Genomic DNA, 21,449 nt, shown 5'->3' with positions numbered 1-21,449 from the left:
GGGTGGATTAGCCATGGCATATGCAGGGTTACCAGGATAAGGTAGGGGTGTGGGGCCTGGGAGAGATGTTCTTCAGAGAGTTGGTGGGCTGAATGACCTGCTTCCGCACTGTAGGAATTCTACGATCTCTGTCTCTGTTGTCTCAGAATTTTCACACTTAGACTACAAAGCCAACTGAGAGCAATCAGGCCATTTATTCCTCTGTATTCCCGATGGCCTGAACCTTTGCACAAGGATCACCTGGGGATACACGAGGGTAGTTTAAATAGCTGTTCGACCCTGAGGTGCATAACTGTGGACTTCTGATCCATTGTTGATTGATATCGGTCTCACTAAATTGACAGTTGGTGTATTGATTAAGTAAATGTTTGTACATATATATGTGCATGCTATAGTTGTGATCAAGAATACTGGAGAAAGGTATTAAATCCTATTTCCACCATTGGAGGGGACTGGTCTGTGGAGTAGGAAAATAGTTCATGCTTGTGGTGCACTGAAAAATTGCAAAAAGACCATATTTAAAATTTCACTTATCCTGAAACCACCTCATGCGACCGTGTCAAATTTTGTCCAATATTTGTTCCTTGGAAATCTCAGGTGGCGTTTTAGAGTGTGCTGGGTACAAAAAAGGTGTGCATACTGTTGTAAAGTGCCGTCTAAATAAGAGTTCTGCTTTTGAAGGAACATCTCTTGCTATCTCTTTTCCCCCGACAGAACTTGAACCAGAATCCTCGCACGCTGCTGCCCAAGTTCTTTGGGCTCTACTGCATCCAGTCAGGCGGTAACAACATCCGACTGGTGGTCATGAACAACCTGCTGCCCCGGGTGTTGAAAATGCACCTGAAGTACGACCTGAAAGGGTCAACATACAAGCGCAGGGCCTCACAGAAAGAGCGCGAGAAGCCGCGGCCCACCTTCAAAGACCTCGATTTTATGCAGGACATCCTGGACGGCCTCTTCCTGGATACCGACATGCACAGTGCCTTATGTAAAACGATTCAGAGAGACTGTCTGGTTAGTACCGCCACCCTTTCGCTTGCCACGGCAAAGGAGCCTGTATGAGCTGCGCGTTGGTGTTGGGTTTCCTCCTGGTCTTTGCCCGTCCCTTGCCTTCTCCCTGTAATCCTGTGTAATCTTCCTTTGTAATAATGTGACCACCCCGCGCCCCTGGATGCTCTGCTGCGCTCTCGGTTGGGGTAAATCACTTGCTGCGCTACTGCCTCAAGTCATGGAGCGATTACAGTGCAGGAGGAGGCCATTCAGCCCTTTAAGTTTGCACTGTGATTCCCCTTGTGCTGTTCTCCCCCGTGACCTTCCATGTTCTTCTTACTCTTAACAGCCCGACTCCCTTTCGGATACTTGCACTGAAACTCCTCCATGTGCTGAGCCAGTGCATTCCAAATTCCTGACCGTTCAAGTCGCTCTTCAACGTCAGCGTTGTTTTGTTTTGCTAATTTTTATTTTAAGCCTGTGAAACTCCCCGCACCAAAGTGCCGGTTTTGGCCCTTTCCGAGCCTGTTGGAGCCTCTGGCAATGGTGTTGAGCACTTCCGACTGTCTCTGAACCCTCTCTCCAAAGATCTCCTCCAGCCTTGTGAAGTGATCTAACAGGATGGTAGCAGCGGCACAGTGACGTCCTCCTCCTCCTAATCGGTGTCTGTTTTCTGAGTGGAGTAAAGTTTGATGCCAGCAGCTCCGAGCTCCAATACCATTATGCAATTGACACCTGCTCATTCGCAGATTTCAGGGTTTGCAGTGTCAGGCCCGAGTCTGCTGCTTCACCTCAATTCGACTGCCAACACCTCGTCGTGTCCGTTATTTGGTGGGGTGGAAAGTGCTGTTTCTTACCGAACTACTAGTTGCTGAAGCTGGAACGAGTGCAACTCCAGAGGCTCGATACGATAGACATCGGTCTCCTTCATCACTGCCCTGTTCACCTTCATATTTCCTTCACCTCTGACCCACTTCAGCAGCTCGCCAAGACTCTCTTGATAGGGAGTTAAACAAATGTATCACGCATACCCTCTAAAAGGATGAGCCACGTGGTGGCTCAGTGGTTAGCACTGCTGTCTCACAGCTCCAGAGACTTGGGTTCGATTCCACCCTTGGGCAGCTGCCTGTCTGTGTGGAGTTTGCACATTCCTCCTGTGTCTGTGATAACAAGGTGCGGAGCTGGATGAACACAGCATCAGAGGAGCAGGAAGGCTGACGTTTCGGGTCTGGACCCATGTCTGCGTGGGTTTCCTCCAGGTGCTCCAGTTTCATCCAAGGATGTGCAGGCTAAGGTGGATTGGCCCATAGCGTCTAGGGATGTGCAGGCTGGATAGGTTGGACAGGGGAAATGTGGAGCTTATAGGGAATAGGCTAGGGGGCTGGGTCTGTTTGTTCAGGGGTTCGGTGTGGACTTGGCCAAACTTGCATAGTATAGGGATTCTGTGAGCGCAGCAAATGCATGTGAGTACCACCAGCTGCATATTCCCCTGCCCAGCCCACATGCCATCCTAACTCAATGATATCAGTCAAAGTTACACTGTCGATGGGTCGACATCCTGGAGCTAGCGGCACCGTGAGCAGAACAAAACCACAGGGCCTGCAGTGGTTCACGAACCACCACCTTTTCAGGGACGTAAGGGGCGGACGATTAAATCTGGCATCGAGTTCACATCCCAGCTGGTGGATTTTCAGTGAGTAAACTCTGGAATTGAAACCTGGTCTCAATAGCGACTGTGACTTGATCATCATAAAACCCGTCTGCTCTTCACTCGCCTGGTTTAGGGAAGGACGTCTTCTACCTTTGCATGTGACCCCACGGCACTGTGGTTACATGGTCCTGGGGATGCACTTAGACGGCTTTTGGGACAATAGTTACTGGATTTGTCAAACCCGCGAAAAGAAAAGGGTTTGTAATGCTGCTTTCTGTTCCTGTGGATGGCTGAGGCTCAGACTGAGCCCCGGTTTGGAATTGGACCTGCATATCATCCTGGCATCATAGCTTTGTGCTGCACGGTGGACAGTGCTTTTTCTCAATTTGTTGGTTTGGAAGCAACAAATCAAGTTGAAAGTGAACCCTGGCCCCTAGACTCTGTTCGTTGCTGTATCATGCTTTCAGACTTGCTCCAGCCAAAATGCTGGGGATGTGACAGAGGAGGCACCTCCTCAAACATTCAGTGAGATCACAGCCGATGTCCGTCACCTCCCTTGCCCTGTCGTTTGATATCTTATCAAGAACTCAGAACGTGTAGAAAGAAACAAGATTCTTTATATGGGAAACCTTCCTTCTGTCTCCCCTGTCGAGCCCATCAGCCTGGAGTGTTGACTGTGTCTTCCTTGAAATGTTTTCACATGGGGCGTGACATCCTTTGGCCACCCCAACGAAGTTGATGGTGAGCCGCTGCAGTCCGTTTGGTGTACGGGCACCCACAGTACTATTATGGAGATGGAGTCATAGAGTTATACAGCACAGAAACAGACCCTTCAATCCAATCAGTCCGTGCCAACCATAATCCCAAACTAAATTAGGCCCATCTACTTGCTTCTGGTCCATATCTCTCCAAACCTTATCTATTCACGTACTCATCCAACTGTCTTAAACGTTGTAACTGTACCCACATCCACCACTTCCTCTGGAAGTTCATTCCACACACGAACCACCCTCTTGTGGAAAAACAAAAATGGCCCCTCATGTCTTGTTTAAGTTCTGCGATTCTGACCGAGTGACAGTGATGCTGATGTTATTCTCAATTTTAGGATGGTGTGCAGCCCGTGCTGGGTGATTTCACTCTTGCTTTTACACCTACTGCCTCTAGAGTATTTATCATTTGGACTCTCTCTCCCTCTCTCAAACTGCTGCATTCCCGATTGTAGGTGCTTCAGAGCTTCAAAATCATGGACTACAGCTTGCTGGTCGGGATCCACAACATGGATATTGCCAGCCGGGAGCGGGGGGCTGAGGGGCCCCAGGGTGGCACAGATGGTATCGGCCCGTCGGATGCCCGGAGACCGGCAGGCCAGCGGTCCCTGTACTCGACGGCAGTGGAGGCCATCCAGGGCGAATCGAGACTGGGGGGAACAGGAGAGACGGATGAACTGTGAGTTTGTGTCTTGTGCCCTGTCGTCTAGAGTGTGCTCTGGGTTGGACAGGAAGCAGGGTTAAGTTCAGGGTGTTAGATCCTATCGCTTCACACGGACTTGGAAGGTCCCTTGAGCTGGCGTCACTCCACTGTAGGGGTGACCTCCACTCATAGTTGGTCTCGAAGAGCCTGTGAGCACCGTGTTGGTACTGACTTGGGATGGTGGTGGTGGGCGGGGGAGGCTAGTGGTGATGCTTGCAGAAGTCCTGTTTTGTCTTTTTAAAAGACATTTTTTTTAAAAAACCATACACTCACGGGAGCTTCCTGTGCACCAACTGCTTGCCATGTTCTCTTCGTAAAAGCAGTGACCCCACTGATTTGGAGATAGGAAGAACTGCTGATGCTGGAGTCAGAGATAACACAGAGGAGAACTGGAGGAGCACAGCAGGCCAGGCAGAGTCAGAGGAGTAGGCAAGTTGAGGTTTCGATTTGGGACCCTTCTTCAGAAATGGGGTCCTGTTTCTGAAGAACGGTCCTGACCCAAAATGTCAGCTTTCCTGCATCTCTGATGCTGCCTGCCTGCCTGCCGTGCTTCTCCAGCTCCACATTTATCTCTGCTAATCTAGTCCCATTTGCCAGAATTTGGCCTGTATTCCTGTAAGTCCTTCCTATTCATGTACCCATCCAGATGCCTTTTAAATGTTGTAATTGTACCAGCCTCCTCCTCCTCCACCTGACAGCTCATTCCATACACACACCACCCTCCATGTAAAAAAAAGTTCCCCCTCAGGTCCCTTTTAAATCTTTCCCCTCTCACCTTAAACCTATGCTCCTCTAGTTTCTGACTCCCCCACCTGGGGAAAAGACATTGACTATTCACCCTATCCGTGTCCCTCATGATTTTATTAACCTCTTTTAGGTCACCCCTCAGCCTCCAACGCTCCAGGGAACATAGCCCCAACCTATTCAGCACTTCTCTATAGCTCAAACCCTCCAACCCTGGCAACTTCCTTGTAATTCTTTTTCTGTATACTTTTAAATTTAAGTATATCTTTCCCAGAGCAGGGAAACCAGAATTGAATGCAGTATTCATCCTGAGTTTGTAAAAAATACTAGGGGGAAAAAAGCAAGTGCTTCGTGGAATTTAGCACACAGACCTTGGTGGCAGATAGGCAGTGTTATTTGAATCTGAAGGATGATTCTGTTCATTGTGTTGTTTCAGAATGGGGGGAATCCCAGCTCGGAACTCCAAAGGCGAGCGCCTTATGTTGTACATTGGCATTATAGACATCTTACAATCATATAGGTAAGTGGCTTCAAAAATTTCTGTCCTAACACTGACATTTCTGGAATTCATCACTTTGACTCCTGATCTAATGATACCTGGGATTACAGATTCTCATTGTTGTGTTAAAATTGCTCCAGAGCCCTCGCCCCTTACCTATCTCTGTCACCTCCTCCAGCATCAACACCCCTCCCTACCTCTGTCACCTCCTCCAGCGTCAACACCCCTACCTCTGTCATCTCCTCTAGCCACTACACTGCACTCTGTCTCTATAAACCCTTCCAGTTGCGATACCACCATCTACTTCTGTAACCGACTCTAGCCACTACACAACCGTCTATCTCTGTAACCTCCTGCAGCTGCTACATTGCCCACCATCTGTCACCTCCTCCAGTCCCCTATGCCCCATCCCTATCTCTGTCACCACCTCTGGCCCTTACATCCCCTCCCAATCTCTTACCCCCACCTCACTCAAACGTTTGCTACCTCTCCTATATATCCTGATGTATCTCCTTGTTTAATTCTGTCTGATGCTCCATTACAGCCCTTTTACTGGACTGGAGTGTGAGCTGGATTTGGTGTTAAAGGACTCATGATGCAGTAGTTCACTCCCGATGTGCCATGTTGAAAACCCTTGTCCGTGTGTTTTGTTCCACTGTAACATTGTCTTCCCCCCACTGTTTTAGATTTATAAAGAAGCTGGAACACTCTTGGAAGGCCCTTGTACATGATGGGGTGAGTAGGAAGGACTGGTCCTGTCTCTATAAAAGTAGGGCTGCCCTGGTGCCACTGGCAGTTCTGTCACAAAATGGACTTCAGCATGAATTTAAAATGTGTTTGCTGAATGAAGCAAAATCTAGACTGCTGTGTTGAGTTGGGGGAGGGTGGCAATTGATCCTTTGTGTCTATTCTAGCCCTTTGGTAGAGCTTTTTAAGTTAGCCCCACTTCCTGACTCTCTTCCCCATCTGATTTCCTTTCTGAAAGTTCCTGTTGAATCTGTTTCTGCCCCCTCTTGGCACACATTTTAGAGCTCTCAATCTTGAAAATATTGTCCTCATTCTCTTACCTGATTTCTTCAGCTTCTGGTTACTGACCCTCCAGTACTTCCTCTTGTATTTATTCCCATCAAGGCTGCAGGAGAGACAGGCATTTTGATGGAGGAGGATGCAGTGCCGCCTGTCTCACCCTTAGGAGTAGCTATAATGGGTATTTACTCATGCATTGGTTGGTGTTTGTTGGACTCAGTCTTTTCCTGCTGGTAACCTATCTCCTCTCTGTCTCTCGCTTTGTTTCAGGATACAGTATCGGTGCACAGGCCAGGTTTTTATGCCGAGCGATTTCAGCGTTTCATGTGCAACACAGTCTTCAAAAAGATACCCCGTAAATATCCATTTTTCAGTTTTAATCTGAAAAGCTGTCGGGCCTGTCTGCTTCCTTTTGATATATCTTCTGGTTTACATGTCCCTCAGTCCATAGTGAGAAATGTAATACTTTCATCCTGCCACTGGAGGATCTGTGTTTGGAGGCTATGAGGTGATGTCTGGTGGGAGGTGTTATGGACCAGATCAGAACACCCTCTATATATTTTAGGAAGGTATCCCAGCCCCTAACTTTATCCTGTTTTAACGCTAATGTAAAGTGCCTTAACCAGATGTAATGTCACTTGTCTAAATCCTCCACATTAAGCAAAACACCATTTATTTAAACACTATATAGATAAATTACAGCTAAAGGAAGAGGAATTTAGAATAACTTCACTCCGTTGGAAAACTTAACAGAATAATAGACACAGTAACCATTACTAATTACCTGTTCCAGTGTAGTAACAGCCCATAAACACACGCTGTGACAAAAAGGTAAATTCAGAAAAACGGAGTTTGTTTCACATGCATTCCAGCAGCCTCGGACAAGATACCCCTAGCTGTTGGCTGGAATCGAGAGAGGGGAAAAGCAGCCTCCATTTCCTCAAGGCTCACAGTAGCAACTGCTGAACCTACAAACATTTTTTAAAAAAAACACTAGCAAGTGAGAGCTGGCCACACCCATCCAGGCCCCTTCTATTGTTCCAACTGTAGACAAATGCCACAAGGCCTTCCAAGCTGTTTGCTCAGGCGGTTTTGGTAGACTGCTGGGAACCTCTGCCTTACAACCCCTCTTCAAAATCAAACAGAACAAAATAACCTGTTAAAGTCGCAGCATAATCACAGAGGGATGGGCCTGTGCCGTCAGGAGGGGCTGAATGGTTTCAGGTTCTTTTCACTACAAAAGAGAGAGATGAGGGGAACAACCAGGTTGATCAACCGTACTTGTGAGAGAGAGACTGGAACTGAGGGGTTCATGAGATGGTTGTTCATAAATCCAGTTGGGAAGCCAAGAGAACCATCAGCTGGAGAGCAGGGCAAATGTAGAATTTATTTAATGAATGCATTTAAGGGAGAAAGCTGTATAGACACACACCCAGAGGATTGGGGTGTGATACACTTGCTGTAGCAGAAACCCACTCAGTCTGTCAAGCTCATTCGACAAGATAAGGCTCATTTCCGATTATTTCCCTGTGGGATCTACCTGACCAGACACACGGGTCTGTCAGAAAAGCCTTGTAAATGCTGATGGGCTGAATGGCCTGCTTGTCCAATAATAATTTCTGTGATATTGTGAAGGCCATGAAACAGACAGCCTGCAACCCTCCCCTCCAAAACAAAAATTAATCGTCCTCTTCGAAAGAAAAGCAGCAAAATGCCTACACAAGCAAAGACAGCGTCCAGCTCTGTTTGCCACCTATTCTCAACATCCTGTACCGTCCCAGGATCGGCAGGATGCTCTACAACTGGATGAGCAGAAATTCTACCCACTTAATTTCTGGGATGCTGAAAGCCGTGGCATTTTAGATCCTGCAACACACTGCTCTGACACCACAAATCTGTCCACTTTTCTGGTAACTGACAAGTGCCTACACCCTTTCCCTAACTGTGTCACCTCCTCAGGCCCCCTACACCCCCACCCTATCTCTGTCACCCCCTACACCCCCTCCCTATCTCTGTCACCCCCTCCAGCCCCCTACACTGAAGAAGCAAAGGAATTGGGAATAGGTGATGGAATGTTGCAGGAGGGTGGGTGGGCGGGCGGAGGTAAAGTCTAGGTAGCTGTGGGAGTTGGTGGGCTTGAAATGGACATCAGTTTCCAAATTCCATCTGGTATTCCCAATTCCTTCACCTCCGCTGCATCTGCTCCCAGGATGAGGCATTCCACTCCCGCACATCCCAGATGTCCATGTTCTTCAAGGACCGCAACTCCTCTTCTCCACCCCCCCCCCCCCCCCCCCCCACAGTGGTCACGCACGCCCTTCGTCTCCTGCAACACATCCCTCACACCCCGCCACCGCAACAACCGCCCCAAGAGGATCCCCCTCGTTCTCACACACCACCCCACCAACCTCCGGATACAACGCATTATCCTCCAACACTTCCGCCATTTACAATCCGACCCCACCACCCAAGGCATTTTTCCATCCCCACCCTTCTCTGCCTTCTGGAGAGACCACTCTCTCCGTGACTCCCTTGTCCGCTCCACACTCCCCTCCAACCCCACCACACCTGGCACCTTCCCCTGCAACCGCAGGAAGTGCTACACTTACCCCCACACCTCCTCCCTCATCCCCGTCCCAGGCCCCAAGATGACTTTCCATATCAAGCAGATGTTCACTTGCACATCTGCCAATGTGGTATACTGTATCCATTGTACCTGATGTGGCTACCTCTACATTGGGGAAACCAAGCGGAGGCTTGGGGACCGCTTTGCAGAACACCTCCGCTCGGTTCACAATAAACAACTGCACCTCCCAGTCGCGAACCATTTTAACTCCCCCTCCCATTCCTCAGACGACATGTCCATCATGGGCCTCCTGCAGTGCCACAATGATGCCACCCAAAGGTTGCAGGAACAGCAACTCATATTCCGCTTGGGAACCCTGCAGCCCAATGGTATCAATGTGGGCTTCGCAAGCTTCAAAATCTCCCCTTCCCCCCCACTGCATCCCAAAACCAGCCCAGCCTGTCTCTGCCTCCCTAACCTGTTCTTCCTCTCACCTATCTCCTCCTCCCACCTCAAGCCGCACCTCCATTTCCTACCTACTAACCTTATCCCGCATCCTTGACCTGTCCGTCCTCCCTGGACTGACCTATCTCCTCCCTACCTCCCCACCTATACTCTCCTCTCCACCTATCTTCTTTTCTCTCCAACTTCAATCCGCCTCCCCCCCTCTCCCTATTTATTTCAGACCCCTCTCCCCGCCCCCCTCTCTGATGAAGGGTCTAGGCCCGAAACGTCAGCTTTTGTGCTCCTGAGATGCTGCTTGGCCTGCTGTGCTCATCCGCCTTCAGACTTTGTTATCTTACTTTTTATCTTGTTATGTTGATGCGATTATGGTAAAGAATTAAGATTTGTCACCTAGCATTCTGTCTCTGTTCAATGTGTTTTTTATTGAGAAACCTAGGTGAAGGGTCAAGGCACTTAGTGCAGAACAACACCATGTTTGAGAAGAGTAGGAAAGAAGATGAGGTAGAGCAAGTAGGTGACACTGCACTCAAGTTTTGCAAAATTTTTAAGCAGTTGCAGAGTGAAAATGCTCCTGGAATATTCCCAAAGAGAGAGGCACGTTGCCAGAGCTGGTCACGTTGCTCTCGTCAGGACACGCAAGGATTGTAAATTTCTGGGAACGGGGAGCTCGCTCAGTGAAAGCGCTGCGCGTTCATCTGCAGGGGCCTGTTCTCCGCAAACGAAATAGATTGTTCAGGCCTGCAGTGCTGCACAGTTAGCATGGCACTTCCTCCATGTCAAGTGACTTGCCAATCAGAGTTGATTTGCCAAGCCAATGGCACCTTCTCTTTTAAATCCCCTGTTGTGGTGTAAACTGTGTGACCTTTTGATGTTTGGAATTCTTGCGTTTTGGTCTGACGATTGCAAGGCTGATAGCTTTGGGCAGTGCAACTCTCGCCACTGTTCTGAATGCCAAGCAGCGGCTGTACAGATGGTGAGCGGGGCAAGTGTTTGCCTGCTCCTGGGGCCCAAACGGATGGGAAAACTGAGCCCACATTGTGTGAAACGTGGGCTCCAGCCATGTTCTCGTGCTTCGCTGGCACAACTCTTTGCATTCCAGCAGGCTGTCCACCCCACTTGTGTTCCTCACACGCGACTGTCTTTCTCCCTCCCTCTCTGAGCAAGCCTGGTCTGTCAAATCTCAGCTGGAGGCAAGTTTTTTTTTAACAGAAATATAAGTCCAGGGCACAGAATTATCCTGCTTGTTTCTCAGTGTTTCGTGGCCTATTTCCATGCAGGCAGACCAGGCCACGTGGGACTGGATCCGAGCGGCAGGCTCATATTGAAGTAGGCTAGCAAACTAGTGACTGACCTAGAACAGTACAGTACAGCACAGCTCCTTCAGACCACCATGCCTGCCACGATGCTCAAAACTCATCCCGTCTGCCTGTACTTGGTCTATGTCCCTCTATCCCCTGCCTGTCCATGTATCTGTCTAAATGCCTCTCGAATGTTGCTGTTGTATCTGCTTCTGCTAACATGTCCCCCCACTGCCCCTGGCAGCATGTTCCAGGAATCTTATCACCTTTTTTTTAAAATAAGAAAAAGCACTTGTCCCCTTTAAACTTCTCCCCCCTCATCTCATACCTAGTATCTGACATTTCCAACCCAGGAAAAAGACTCCTGACAATCCAGCCCTATCCACACCTCTTGTAATTTTCTACATCCCTCAGTCTCGGATTTTTTTCATAGAACATGAAAGTTTGTCCAACCTCCTCTTGTGGCTAATATACTCCAATCCAGGCAATGTCCTGGTATACCTCTTCTGCAGCCTCTCCTTCCAACGGGGTTGTGACCGGAACTACACACCGTACTCCAAATGTGGCCTAACTAAGTAATTTTTATTTACAGCTGCGACATGACTTGTCAACTTTTATAATCATTGCCACGATCGGTGAAGGCTGTTAGGCCATGTTTTCTATTTCCTACTCACTTGTGGGATGTGGGTGTTCCCAGCTGGGCCAGCATTTCTTGCCTATCCCTAGGTGCCCTTGAGAAGGGGTTGGTGAGCTGCCTTCTTGAACTGCTGCAATGGGTTGATCCACAATACTGTTAGGGAGGGAATTCTAATGTGCCTTCTCCACCAAGCAAAATAATGCTTTTCCCTGTACCCGTGTGACAATAATAAATCAAATCAAATTGCGTTTGCCCCGACTGGATTGAACCCACAATCTCTGGTTTGTTCACCCCATGCCGCAGCTGTTGCATCTGAGCAGCGCTGAGCTGAAATGTTCGTGATCAGAGAGAGTGCACGGTAATCTCAGGGTGCAGGGAAGTTGCTTTCACGGCGGACAGTGGGATTGTTATTCAGTATTTGATACAGAGGTGCCCCCCTGCTGAATCAGCACAAGACATTTGGAGCTTTTCAACTGTTTAATTGTGAAACGATTGTTCAGTACAAGTTTCAGTTCCTACTCTCCCCACCCACCCCCCTTCAATGTCCTTAACTAATCCAGAAACCCCGCTACTGATGAAAATGCCAGCTCGTTTCTTTTAATGTTATAAAGGACCAGATCACCCAGCTTTGGAATTAAAGCGCAATGATAAAGAGCAAATGATGTGGATGTGCTGGTGTTGGACTGGTTTGGACAAGGTCAAATAAAATCTCACGACACCAGGACATAGGTTTATTTGAAAGCATAAGCTTTTGGAGTGGGAGCAACACTGGGGCAATGCAAGAAAGCTGGGGAAGGAAGGAGGGGACTAACTCCGAAATGGAATTGGTGTCACAGAGTCGCACAGCGTGGAAACAGACCTTTCGGTCCAACCCATCACTGCCAACCAATTTCCCCAAACCCCCAGTTCGTGTGCTGCCCACCCCTCTAAAGACCTTGTGGGTGCTGATGCATACCACATACTAATTTCGAAGTGCATGCGGGCACAAAAAAGAGGCAGTCAAGGATAAAATCCCTCCTTTTATTTTAAGCCAGGCAGTTCAGAAACGTTCTGACACACCTCTGGAGCAGGTGGCGCTCAAACCCATGTTTCCTGACCCAGAGGTAGGGACTGTACCACTGAGCCACAAGAGGCCCCTCAAAAACAAGGGTCATCTTAAGTCCGGACTCCAAAGAGCATCCCCTGTTTTTGGCTCACCCTTAAAGGGGCCTGCGTTTCCTGACACGGTATTGCCATTCACTGCCAGGACCATGGTCATGGTGGGATGAAGGGGTTCCAGCTGGTGCCAGATTGAGACCTCATCTTCTTATAAGCAGATGCCAGTTTGTGCTGCTAATTGTTTTCTCGTTTTTAACACAGTCAAACCATCCCCATCGAAGAAGAGCCGAATTGGGATGGCATCCACACGCCGGGCACCAGTGGGAGGGGCCAGCCAACCACCTCCAACCCTGGCAGAGGAGGTGAGATTGCAGACGGTTGACAAGGAGGTCACTGAAGCGGTTATTGAACCAGGTAATGGCGCGGGTGAAGATCAGGTGGTTGGCATTGCCGCCATGCTGGACCACAAACCATGGGAGGGTGGGGTAGAGAATCTCAGCACACTTTTTGTACTCTGTACAGCGTGGAGCTGGGGGAACGCAGCAAGTCAGGCAGCATCAGAGCAGGAGAGTTGGCGTTTTGGGCCAGGACCCTTCTTCAGGAGTCCTAATGAAGCGTCCAGGCCTGAATTGTCAACTCTCCTCCTTTAATGTCGCTGGGCCTGCTCTGTTCTTCCAGCATCTGCAGTTGTTGCTGTCACTGTGTGACATTTTCTGCACTCTCCCATCTCTGCAGTATAACTTAATCTCAGGTGTTTAATTTGGATAAATGCAAAGTATTCCATTTGTAAAACAAATAAGGGCAGGACTTATACAATTTAAAATTAGGGCCCTGGGTACTGTTGTAGACGAGAGACCTAGGGAGAGTTAATGTTTCGGGTTCAGTGACCCTTCTCAGAATTCTGTATGGCTCTGTGCACTCGTCCAGTCTGGTATCTCCTCTTTCCCTACATCTAGCTCTCCCACCCCACCACTGCTGTTGCCTCCAAATGCCACCATGCTTTCTGATGCTGAGGGGCCCTACATTTTGCAATTCCATCCCTGATTCTTATTGCTTCATTCTTTCTCTTTCTCCTATCCTTGTGTTATCCCCCCTTTAGAACCAACTTCTCCATCCTAACCTCTGGTTGCTCTCCTTGCGTGCCTGGTTGTTGGCCATGTCCCTGTGAAGCTGGGAGATCCGCTGTGGAGCAGCTCTGTATGGATCCATGCAGAATCGCAGGGTCCCTACACTAACCCTTGAAAGAACATCTCTCCCAGACCTATCCCTCTACCCTTTCCCTGTAACCATGCATTTCCCGTGGCTAATCCACCCAGCCTGCATATCCCTGGACACTACGGGGCAATTTAACATGGCCAACCCACCCTCACCTGCACATCGCTGGACTGTAGGTGGAAACCTGAGCACTTGGAGACGCAATGAGAATGTGCAAACTCCACACAGACAGAGAGTGGAATTGAATCCAGGTCCTCGACGCTCTGAGGCAGCAATGCCACCCTGGAGAAGTCTACCTGAAGCTCCTGTTTGGGCACCCCACTGATTTTAGACATTGCTTACAAGTGGCTTAAATCTCAGCAGTGGTCACCTGTGGCGTGTTGTAACTCATTGGTGTTAGAAGTGTCTTTGGAGTGAAAACAAGCTCACAAGGAAATCTGCCTGTCACTGCAGACGGGACCTTAATTCTGGGTCCTTACTGGAGGCACAGTCCCGGTGTTCCTTATGGAGTGTGCTGTTTTCCAAATAAAAAACGGATCTGAATCTTGCTGAAGCGCGCAAATGCATTACAAAAGTTTACACCTTGCACACAGCAGGACAGATGCAGGAGTACAAAATTTCAAAAGGGAATTATATACTACTGATTGACCTTGGTCAAGGTGTTGCTGTGCAGAGCAGCTGTCTTTGTACTGTTCAGAAAGATTTGCATTTAGATGGCATCCTTCACAAACTCTAGACATCTCAAAACAATTTGGGTTTCAAAGAAATTGGCTGCACTCGCTATTATAACGTACAAAGTGTGCCACTCAGTCTGCACACAGAGGGGTAACGATAATGTATGGCTGGCTTGGAGGCTTATCCTTAAAGAATATGCAGTTGGACCATTACCTGTTGGAGTCGAAGAATTTATTAGAATTTAAAATGCTGTGAGAGCTTGACAGAGCGGGTGCTGAGAGGATGTTTTCCCTTCGTGGGAGAGACTAGAACAAGGGGACACAGTTACAAATAAGAGGGTTACCCTTTAAGGTGGCGATAAGTTGTCTTGTCTTTTCCTGAGGTTTGTCAGCCTGTAAAATTCTCTTACCCTGAAGATGGTGGAGGCTGGGAGATGGAATTTATTTATTTGCTCGGTTCTTGGTAGATGATTGGGGGGATCAACTGGAAGTGGAGTTGCGACCCCAGTCAGATCAACCATGGTCTAATTGAATGGTGGTGTAGGATTGGAGAGTAGAATGGCTTAATCTCGTTATAGAGTCATACAGGATGGAAACAGACCCTTCAGTCCGACCAGTTCTGTGCCAAAAATAATCCCAAACACAACTAGTCCCACCTGCCTGCTCCTGGCTGACACCCCTCCAAACCTACCTTATTCATGTACTTATCTAAATGTCTTTTAAACTTTGTAACTGTCCACATCTGCCACTTCCTCTGGAAGTTCATTCCCCTGCAATTTTTTTTTTAAAAAAGATTGCCCCTCATGTCTAATTTTTTCCAAATCTTTCTCCTCTCATCCTAAAAATATGCTCGCTAGTCTTGCATCCCCCACCCTAGGGAATAGACACCTGCCATTCGCCTTAACTATGTCCCTCATGATTTTATAAACTTCTGTAAGGTCATCCCTCAAACTGCTACGCTCCAGTTGTGGCGGTGGAGGGGGCGCGCACGGAATTCAGCCTCAACCCATAACTCAAACCCTCCATTCCTGGCAACATTGTGGTAAATCTCTTCTGAACCCCCTCCAGCTTAATAATATGCTTCCTACAACTGGGTGACCAGAACTGGACACTGCTCCTGAAGAGGCCTCACTAACATCCTATACCCCCTCAGCAAGACGTCCCAACTCCTATACTCGAAGGTCTGAGCATTAAAGGCACACGTGCTAAATGTCTACATATGACACAAACTTCAGAAAATTACGTATCTGAACCCTTGAGTCTCTCTGTTCTACAACACTACCCAAGACCTGATTTCTAATTGTATAACACAAAATTCTTGTTAGTAAGTGCTATGTTGTTTGCACCAGACCCATGCCTTTTTTTTTAAATGGGATGCTATTTCTAGTATGAACCTTGTGATTTGAGGACACAGGGCAGATCTCTTCCCACTCCTTCCTCAAAAAAAGGAGACTGCAGGAGTGCAGAGGCAGTGCAGGAATGGGCTGGCCTGGGTTTTGTGGTCACATCTCAGGAGTGGGTGTGGAACGCACGCGTGAGCGTGCTCTCCTCTCTGCCACAGCTGGCGCTCCCTTTGTCTGGGCCAGGCGCAACTGTGGGTGTGGGTGAGGCTGGAGGTGGCGGGTGTCGTTTCAGTTAGTGTCCTGTACTTGCTGTTAAATGGTGACATTGACCTTTGTCCCCTTCTGGCAGGATCGTATCAGGGGCGCCCTGACATCCTACCCAGGACCCCACCACTAGACGAGGCTGCTAGTGTTTCAGCAGCAACCACTTTGTCCAACTCATCGCTTGCGGAACATGGAGGGTTCGACAGCACAGGAACAAACTCTCCAGTCTCCAGGTTAGTCGTGTTAAATCTCGCAGTGCAGGAGGCGGCCGCCATTCAGCCCATCGCATTTGCTGTGCCTGCTCTTTTTCAGCAGTTATCCAGTTGTTTCCTACTGCTCTCTGTATTTTTCACTGGAAGTTTTTGCCTGTTTTCTGCACTGCAGTTGATCCTGTGTTGACTTGTTTGCTGCTTGGCGGTCTCTGATAGATTCGTACATGACCGACCAGGCCCTTTGGCCCATTAAGTCTGCACTGATAAAGTATTCTAAATCTGCACTAGTTCCACTTTCCAGCACTCGGCCTATAGCCATGAATGTTACCCATACACTTTTTAGAAGTGGTGGGCTTTCCTGCCTCAGCTACCCTCCAAGGTGGGACATTCTAATCCCCCACCACCTTTCCATCTGACATAACGTGACTGTCACTGAATGTCAGCTAACCCCCCCAATTCCAAATCAACCCCTTTGCTCATCAGTTGGTTCCCAGTTTGGTTGAACCTCACTTTTTTCGAGAAAGGTTCCCAACTTAGCAACTTTTTGCGTTCAAATTCCACCACACTGTAACAACCCTTCAAGATCCCACTGAGCTCCTCTAATTACTTCCCTCCCCCTCTCTGTCACCACCTCCAACCTCTACACCCTTCCCCTATCTCTGTCACCACCTCCAACTGCTGTGCCACTCCCCTGCTTCTGTCACCACCTCCAGTTTCAGTCTCCTGATTATCTCCTGGTCCCTATCTCTCCCCCACTGATTGATGTGCCTTCCGCTTCGAGCTCTAAGTTCTGAAATTATTTTCCCCCCTCCTTAAGAACAGCATCCTGGATCAATCATTTTGGACATCTGTCCTGAATCTCCACTGTGGTGCCTTGAGTTTAAATTTCCTTTGCTAGCATGGTCGTGAAACTCCTTACAACATTTTTACCTCGTTAAAAGTGCGGCAAGATGCTGTTAAGGCCCCTGAATAAGTATTATTTCAAAGCAGTGCCTTGCCTGTTGTGTGAATTGGGCATCCTGATGTTTGGCGTGGTCTTGTTGCAGGGCCGTAGGGTTGGACGTGCAAGCGGCTGATCACACTGATCCACAACCCAACACACAGGTCGCCAGCAGCGTGGAAAGGTGAGTCTGGGGTGGAGTGACTCACTGGGACTCTGGCTCTGTGGGGCACATGCACCTTAAAGCTGAACAGGGAGACCAGCCTGGTTGAACCAGCTGAATTTCTCACCGTGCTGGTGGGCGTGTTAGACTCCTTGTGACAGAAAGTCAGAGAGACCTCTCTTCCACAAAAAGCACCCATTGTTCACCAGTTTAGTGAGTGTTGAGCGTGCCCTCATGTAACTGACCCCCACAGGGTCGTGGTGTTCCTGTTTGGGCATTGCCTGTCTGTGTTTGGCAGGACTGGTTGTCCCCTCTTGAATGGAGGGGTCAGAATCCACGTTTCCTGCACCCCCCCCCCCCCCCGCCCTTTAGCTGTCAGCGTTATACCCCCCCACCCTCTGCTGTCAGTGTTTCTTCCCCCCCCCCCCCCCCAACTTAGCTGAGAGCGTTTCCCCTTCCACTTAACTGTCAGCGTTCCCCCCCCCCCCACCTCACTTAGCTGTCAGCGCTTTTCCTCCCCCACCCCCCAAACTTAGCTGTCAGCGGTTCATCCCCAAACCCCCTTCGCTGTCCGGGTCTGCCCACCCCACCCCCCCCCCCCCCCCCCCACCCCATTAGCAGTCAGCAGTTTCTCCCTCACCACCCCCAACCACGTGAAGTCAGGTATTCTATGGAGGGGCTGTATGAGTGAGAGATGGTCTCATTGAAACATCGTGGAGAGTTTTGGCGTTGGGATGGATATTGGGAGGGTGGCCTGTTTGTCTCCCGACCACCCCCCACCCTCTCCCAGCTGGAGAAGGTATAACTTAAGGGGTTGCTGTCTCGCGGTGAGTGTTTGGTCATTTGAGCTGGTGAGGGATGAATGTGTGGAATTCTACACCACAGAGAGCTGAGAATACTCCGTCTTTGAGTGTATCGGAGACAGATTGATGCTTATTTTTTTGAGGACATCGAGGAATGGGTGAGTAAGGTGGATTCACAGTAGGCCATCAACCATTGAATAGTGGAGCAGGCTCAAAAAGGCCATGTGCACACCACCTTCCCAGTGTCACTGTGAAGTCAGCACTGCATTTGGGTGCCTTGCTGTACTTGAAAATGTATTCAGGGACCAGCCCCCACTCTCCAGCCCGCCTGTGGAACTTTGGATTTCCCAAGCTTTCTGCTGCTTTCTCGCTGTTCCTCTGGATATGAATGTGAGCAGAGCTGCTCAGCTCCTGAGACACAACCCTCAGCAACGTTTCCGAAACTGGGAAAGCCTATGGCTTGCGACGTAGCCTCTCCAGGACGGCAGTGCGAAGGGTGGGATATTTTTGTCCTGGTTGCGAGCCTAGATCTGGATTGCCATCCTGTTAGTGGTCACCGTCTTTTTTGGGGGGGAGGGGGGTGGGGGGTTGGGAGGTACAGTTGCATTGGGAGCCGTTCAGCGATGGTTTGCTCCAATTATTTCCCCGAGATGGAGGGGTTTGTCTTGGGAAAAGATTTGCATAAGGTGGCCTCATACCCACTGGGGTTTAGGAGAATGAGAAACTATCTTAGTGCAAACCTGTAAGATCTGGAGAGGACTCGATGAGGTCAGTACTGTGCAGATATTCCCTGTTGTGTGAGAGCTGAGGTGACCCAGTTTTAAAACGAGGATTCGCCCTTTTAAGACAGAGCACGGGAGGGATTCTCTTTCCTCCAGAGAGGCAGTGAAGGCGAGGCAGTTGAATGTCTTGAAGGTTGGGTTAGATAGAGGTTTGGTGGACGGGGTGTGAGTTTGAGGGCAGCAGCGCAGGACAGTGAAGGTGAGGCTGCGTTCAGATCAGCCGTGACTGTATTGGATGGTGAGGCAGGCAGGCTCAAGGGGGCTGAATGGCTAGCTGCTCCAAAATCCTCTGTTCCTAATTTTTTGTATGAGGGGATTAGGCTGAACTCTACAGGCTGTGTTCACAGTTTTTACTGACGGTACGTCCCAGGCAGAGCCGGCCATTCACACTGAGGTTGACTTGGTCCTTCGAAAGGTTTTTCGTCTTGTGAGGAAAAGCTCAGAGGACATGGTGGCTGAGCATGAAGGAGGTTAATGCCTGTCCTTTCTTCTTCCTTCTCGCTCCCCCTTTCCCCTTTGTTAAAACCTCCCCCCACCTCGTCAGTATCCCCCCAATTGTTTCAGAGCCAGTGGCGGGGGACCTTCCCTTCAGAGCCGTGCATTGGGTCAAAAGCAGGCGAGGGCACCCGGTGCCGTGACGGTGTGCTAGAAACAGAGATCTGCTTCGTAAGTACTGTGCTTGGGTGAGGCAAGGGTGGGCTCGGGAGGTTGGGGGGGCCCCTCTCTGTTCTGGTTCACTCCGCTTCGCTGGAGCGCTCTTCAACCAGCCCAAATGCGGGGCGAGGTGGACCCTTCTCTGTGGCCGGTGAGCCCCGCAGAGCTTAGCGTGCCCCAGAGGAGAGATGGAACAGCAGGGCGGCTTTCCCATCTTCCCCTGTCCCATCCACCCAGGCCCCATCCCCATCCCTCTTGCTTCTGGCTGTCCAATGGCAAGGTCTGGGACTTGCGAACTAACACTGTGGCTTCCCTTGTAACACTGTCCGCTTTACAACTGATCGACGTCACCCTGTAACATTGCAAACTCTCGCTCGTTCACTGGGGCTACTTGCTGCTTTAAATCCTGGTCGACACAGGCTCGTGCAAACACATTTTAGTTTGAACAGCACTAATTTTGTCCTCATCTTCTGATTCTCTGTCTTGCTGGCTAAACCCTTCCCTTCCCCCAGCACCTCGGCCACTAGCACCTGGCCGTTCCCTCCGAAAGGAGGCCCTCTTCCAGGCTGCTTTATCAGCTCGCCATTCCCCCTCTGTTCCCAGCCTGCACACCGTGTTCTCCATCCTGATTCCCAGCCTCCCCGACCCTTTAAACTAAAGGCCTGTCTGTAGAAGTGATAATGGGAACTGCAGATGCTGGAGAATCCAAGATAATAAAATGTGAGGCTGGGATGACACAGCAGGCTGAGCAGCATCTCAGGAGCACAAAAGCCTGTCTGTAGAAGATAGCCGCGACTGAATCCAATCGGAAGTGCAACGACATAGTGCTGTCATCTCTGGCCTGTTAATCCTGAGGCTCTCGTAAACATTCTGAGGTTCGATGGTGAAATTTGATTATCCTTTTTAAGTGGGAGATAGGACACAGCTCTTGTGGCTCCAGGGGTCTGGGACCCCCTACCAATGGTGGGTGCCAATAGCCAAGACGCATTGAAGGGCGGAGAAGCAGGAATGTACGGGAGAGGAGCGTGCAGTTGGGGTTGGGGAGGTAGGAGGAGGCAGGCTGTGGCGCAGAAGCAGCAGGAGAATGCCTGGAGCTGTAGAGAGTCAGATTTGAGGGTCCTGGGATCAGCTGTGAGGTCCCTTCAAATGTGCACCAATTTCTTCCGCCCCTTATACATGGTCCTGATTGCTGGTCGGAGTCTGCAAGGTGGTAAGTGTCCATGGTGTTTTCGTTTGGTACCTTTTTGTTTGTAATCCCTGCTCAACAAACTCTGTTTAGTGAGAAGATGCCAAGTTTGAAGCATTAAAATGGGGTCGAAATGGGAGAGCAGTTTGAGAGTGCTGCTCACATAGGAATGGGAGTGCATGGCTCAGACAGTGGTGCTGCAGACAGCTCATAATTGTTTTCAGTCTCTCCTCTGCTTTCTGTGTTTCTCTATCTCTCTGTCTCTGTCTTTTTTTTTTGCCGTTGCTTCTGTTTCCACTCTCTGCTAACCCTGCGCCAGTTCTCAGAGGGAAGGTACTGGATCTGTGCATCGCCTGTCCTCCCCCGACCCCCATGCCTGCCAAAGCCTCTGGAGGCAGCTGATGGCAAGGATGGTGAAGTAAGTTCTCTCTCACCACCCGCTCCCCGACACAGGCTTTGGCATCACTGTACATTCTCCCTGCGTTCTCCCCTCTGTGTTAACCCTCTTCTCCCTCATTCATACGTGAGAGTCTTGTTGGAGGATCGACAGCCGGTTTCTAGAGGCTGTCACCATTTTGACTTGACGCATCCACCATTTCTCCACGGTCCAGAAGCTGAGCCAAATCGTTCTTTGTTCGAATCTTTGCTTCCCATTGGCAGGAATCGTGCATGGCCACTTTACACAGTCTGCACCTATAGCAACAACTTGCATCTGTATAGCAGCTTATGCAGAGTAAAATGTCATATTGGCTCGGCTTGCTCAAAGAGT

General features: G+C 49.5%; 1 protein-coding gene across 1 annotated transcript in view; it reads left to right on the top strand.

Moving 5' to 3' along the window:
* LOC125449681 (putative PIP5K1A and PSMD4-like protein) overlaps positions 1-21,449 on the top strand; it is a 54,254-nt gene that overhangs the window by 22,152 nt on the left and 10,653 nt on the right. The window contains exons 8-16 of the mRNA XM_059642979.1: positions 715-1,014; positions 3,864-4,087; positions 5,292-5,375; positions 6,041-6,089; positions 6,651-6,735; positions 12,706-12,858; positions 16,026-16,173; positions 17,199-17,276; positions 19,385-19,477. Coding sequence (XP_059498962.1) covers positions 715-1,014; positions 3,864-4,087; positions 5,292-5,375; positions 6,041-6,089; positions 6,651-6,735; positions 12,706-12,858; positions 16,026-16,173; positions 17,199-17,276; positions 19,385-19,477 — 1,214 coding nt within the window. The remainder of the gene's footprint in view (positions 1-714; positions 1,015-3,863; positions 4,088-5,291; positions 5,376-6,040; positions 6,090-6,650; positions 6,736-12,705; positions 12,859-16,025; positions 16,174-17,198; positions 17,277-19,384; positions 19,478-21,449) is intronic.

Source organism: Stegostoma tigrinum, chromosome 47, assembly GCF_030684315.1.
Source record: "Stegostoma tigrinum isolate sSteTig4 chromosome 47, sSteTig4.hap1, whole genome shotgun sequence".
Taxonomy (NCBI): Eukaryota; Metazoa; Chordata; class Chondrichthyes; order Orectolobiformes; family Stegostomatidae; genus Stegostoma; species Stegostoma tigrinum.
Note: the sequence above shows the minus strand (reverse complement) of the source record. Positions and strands in the feature narration are given on the sequence as shown.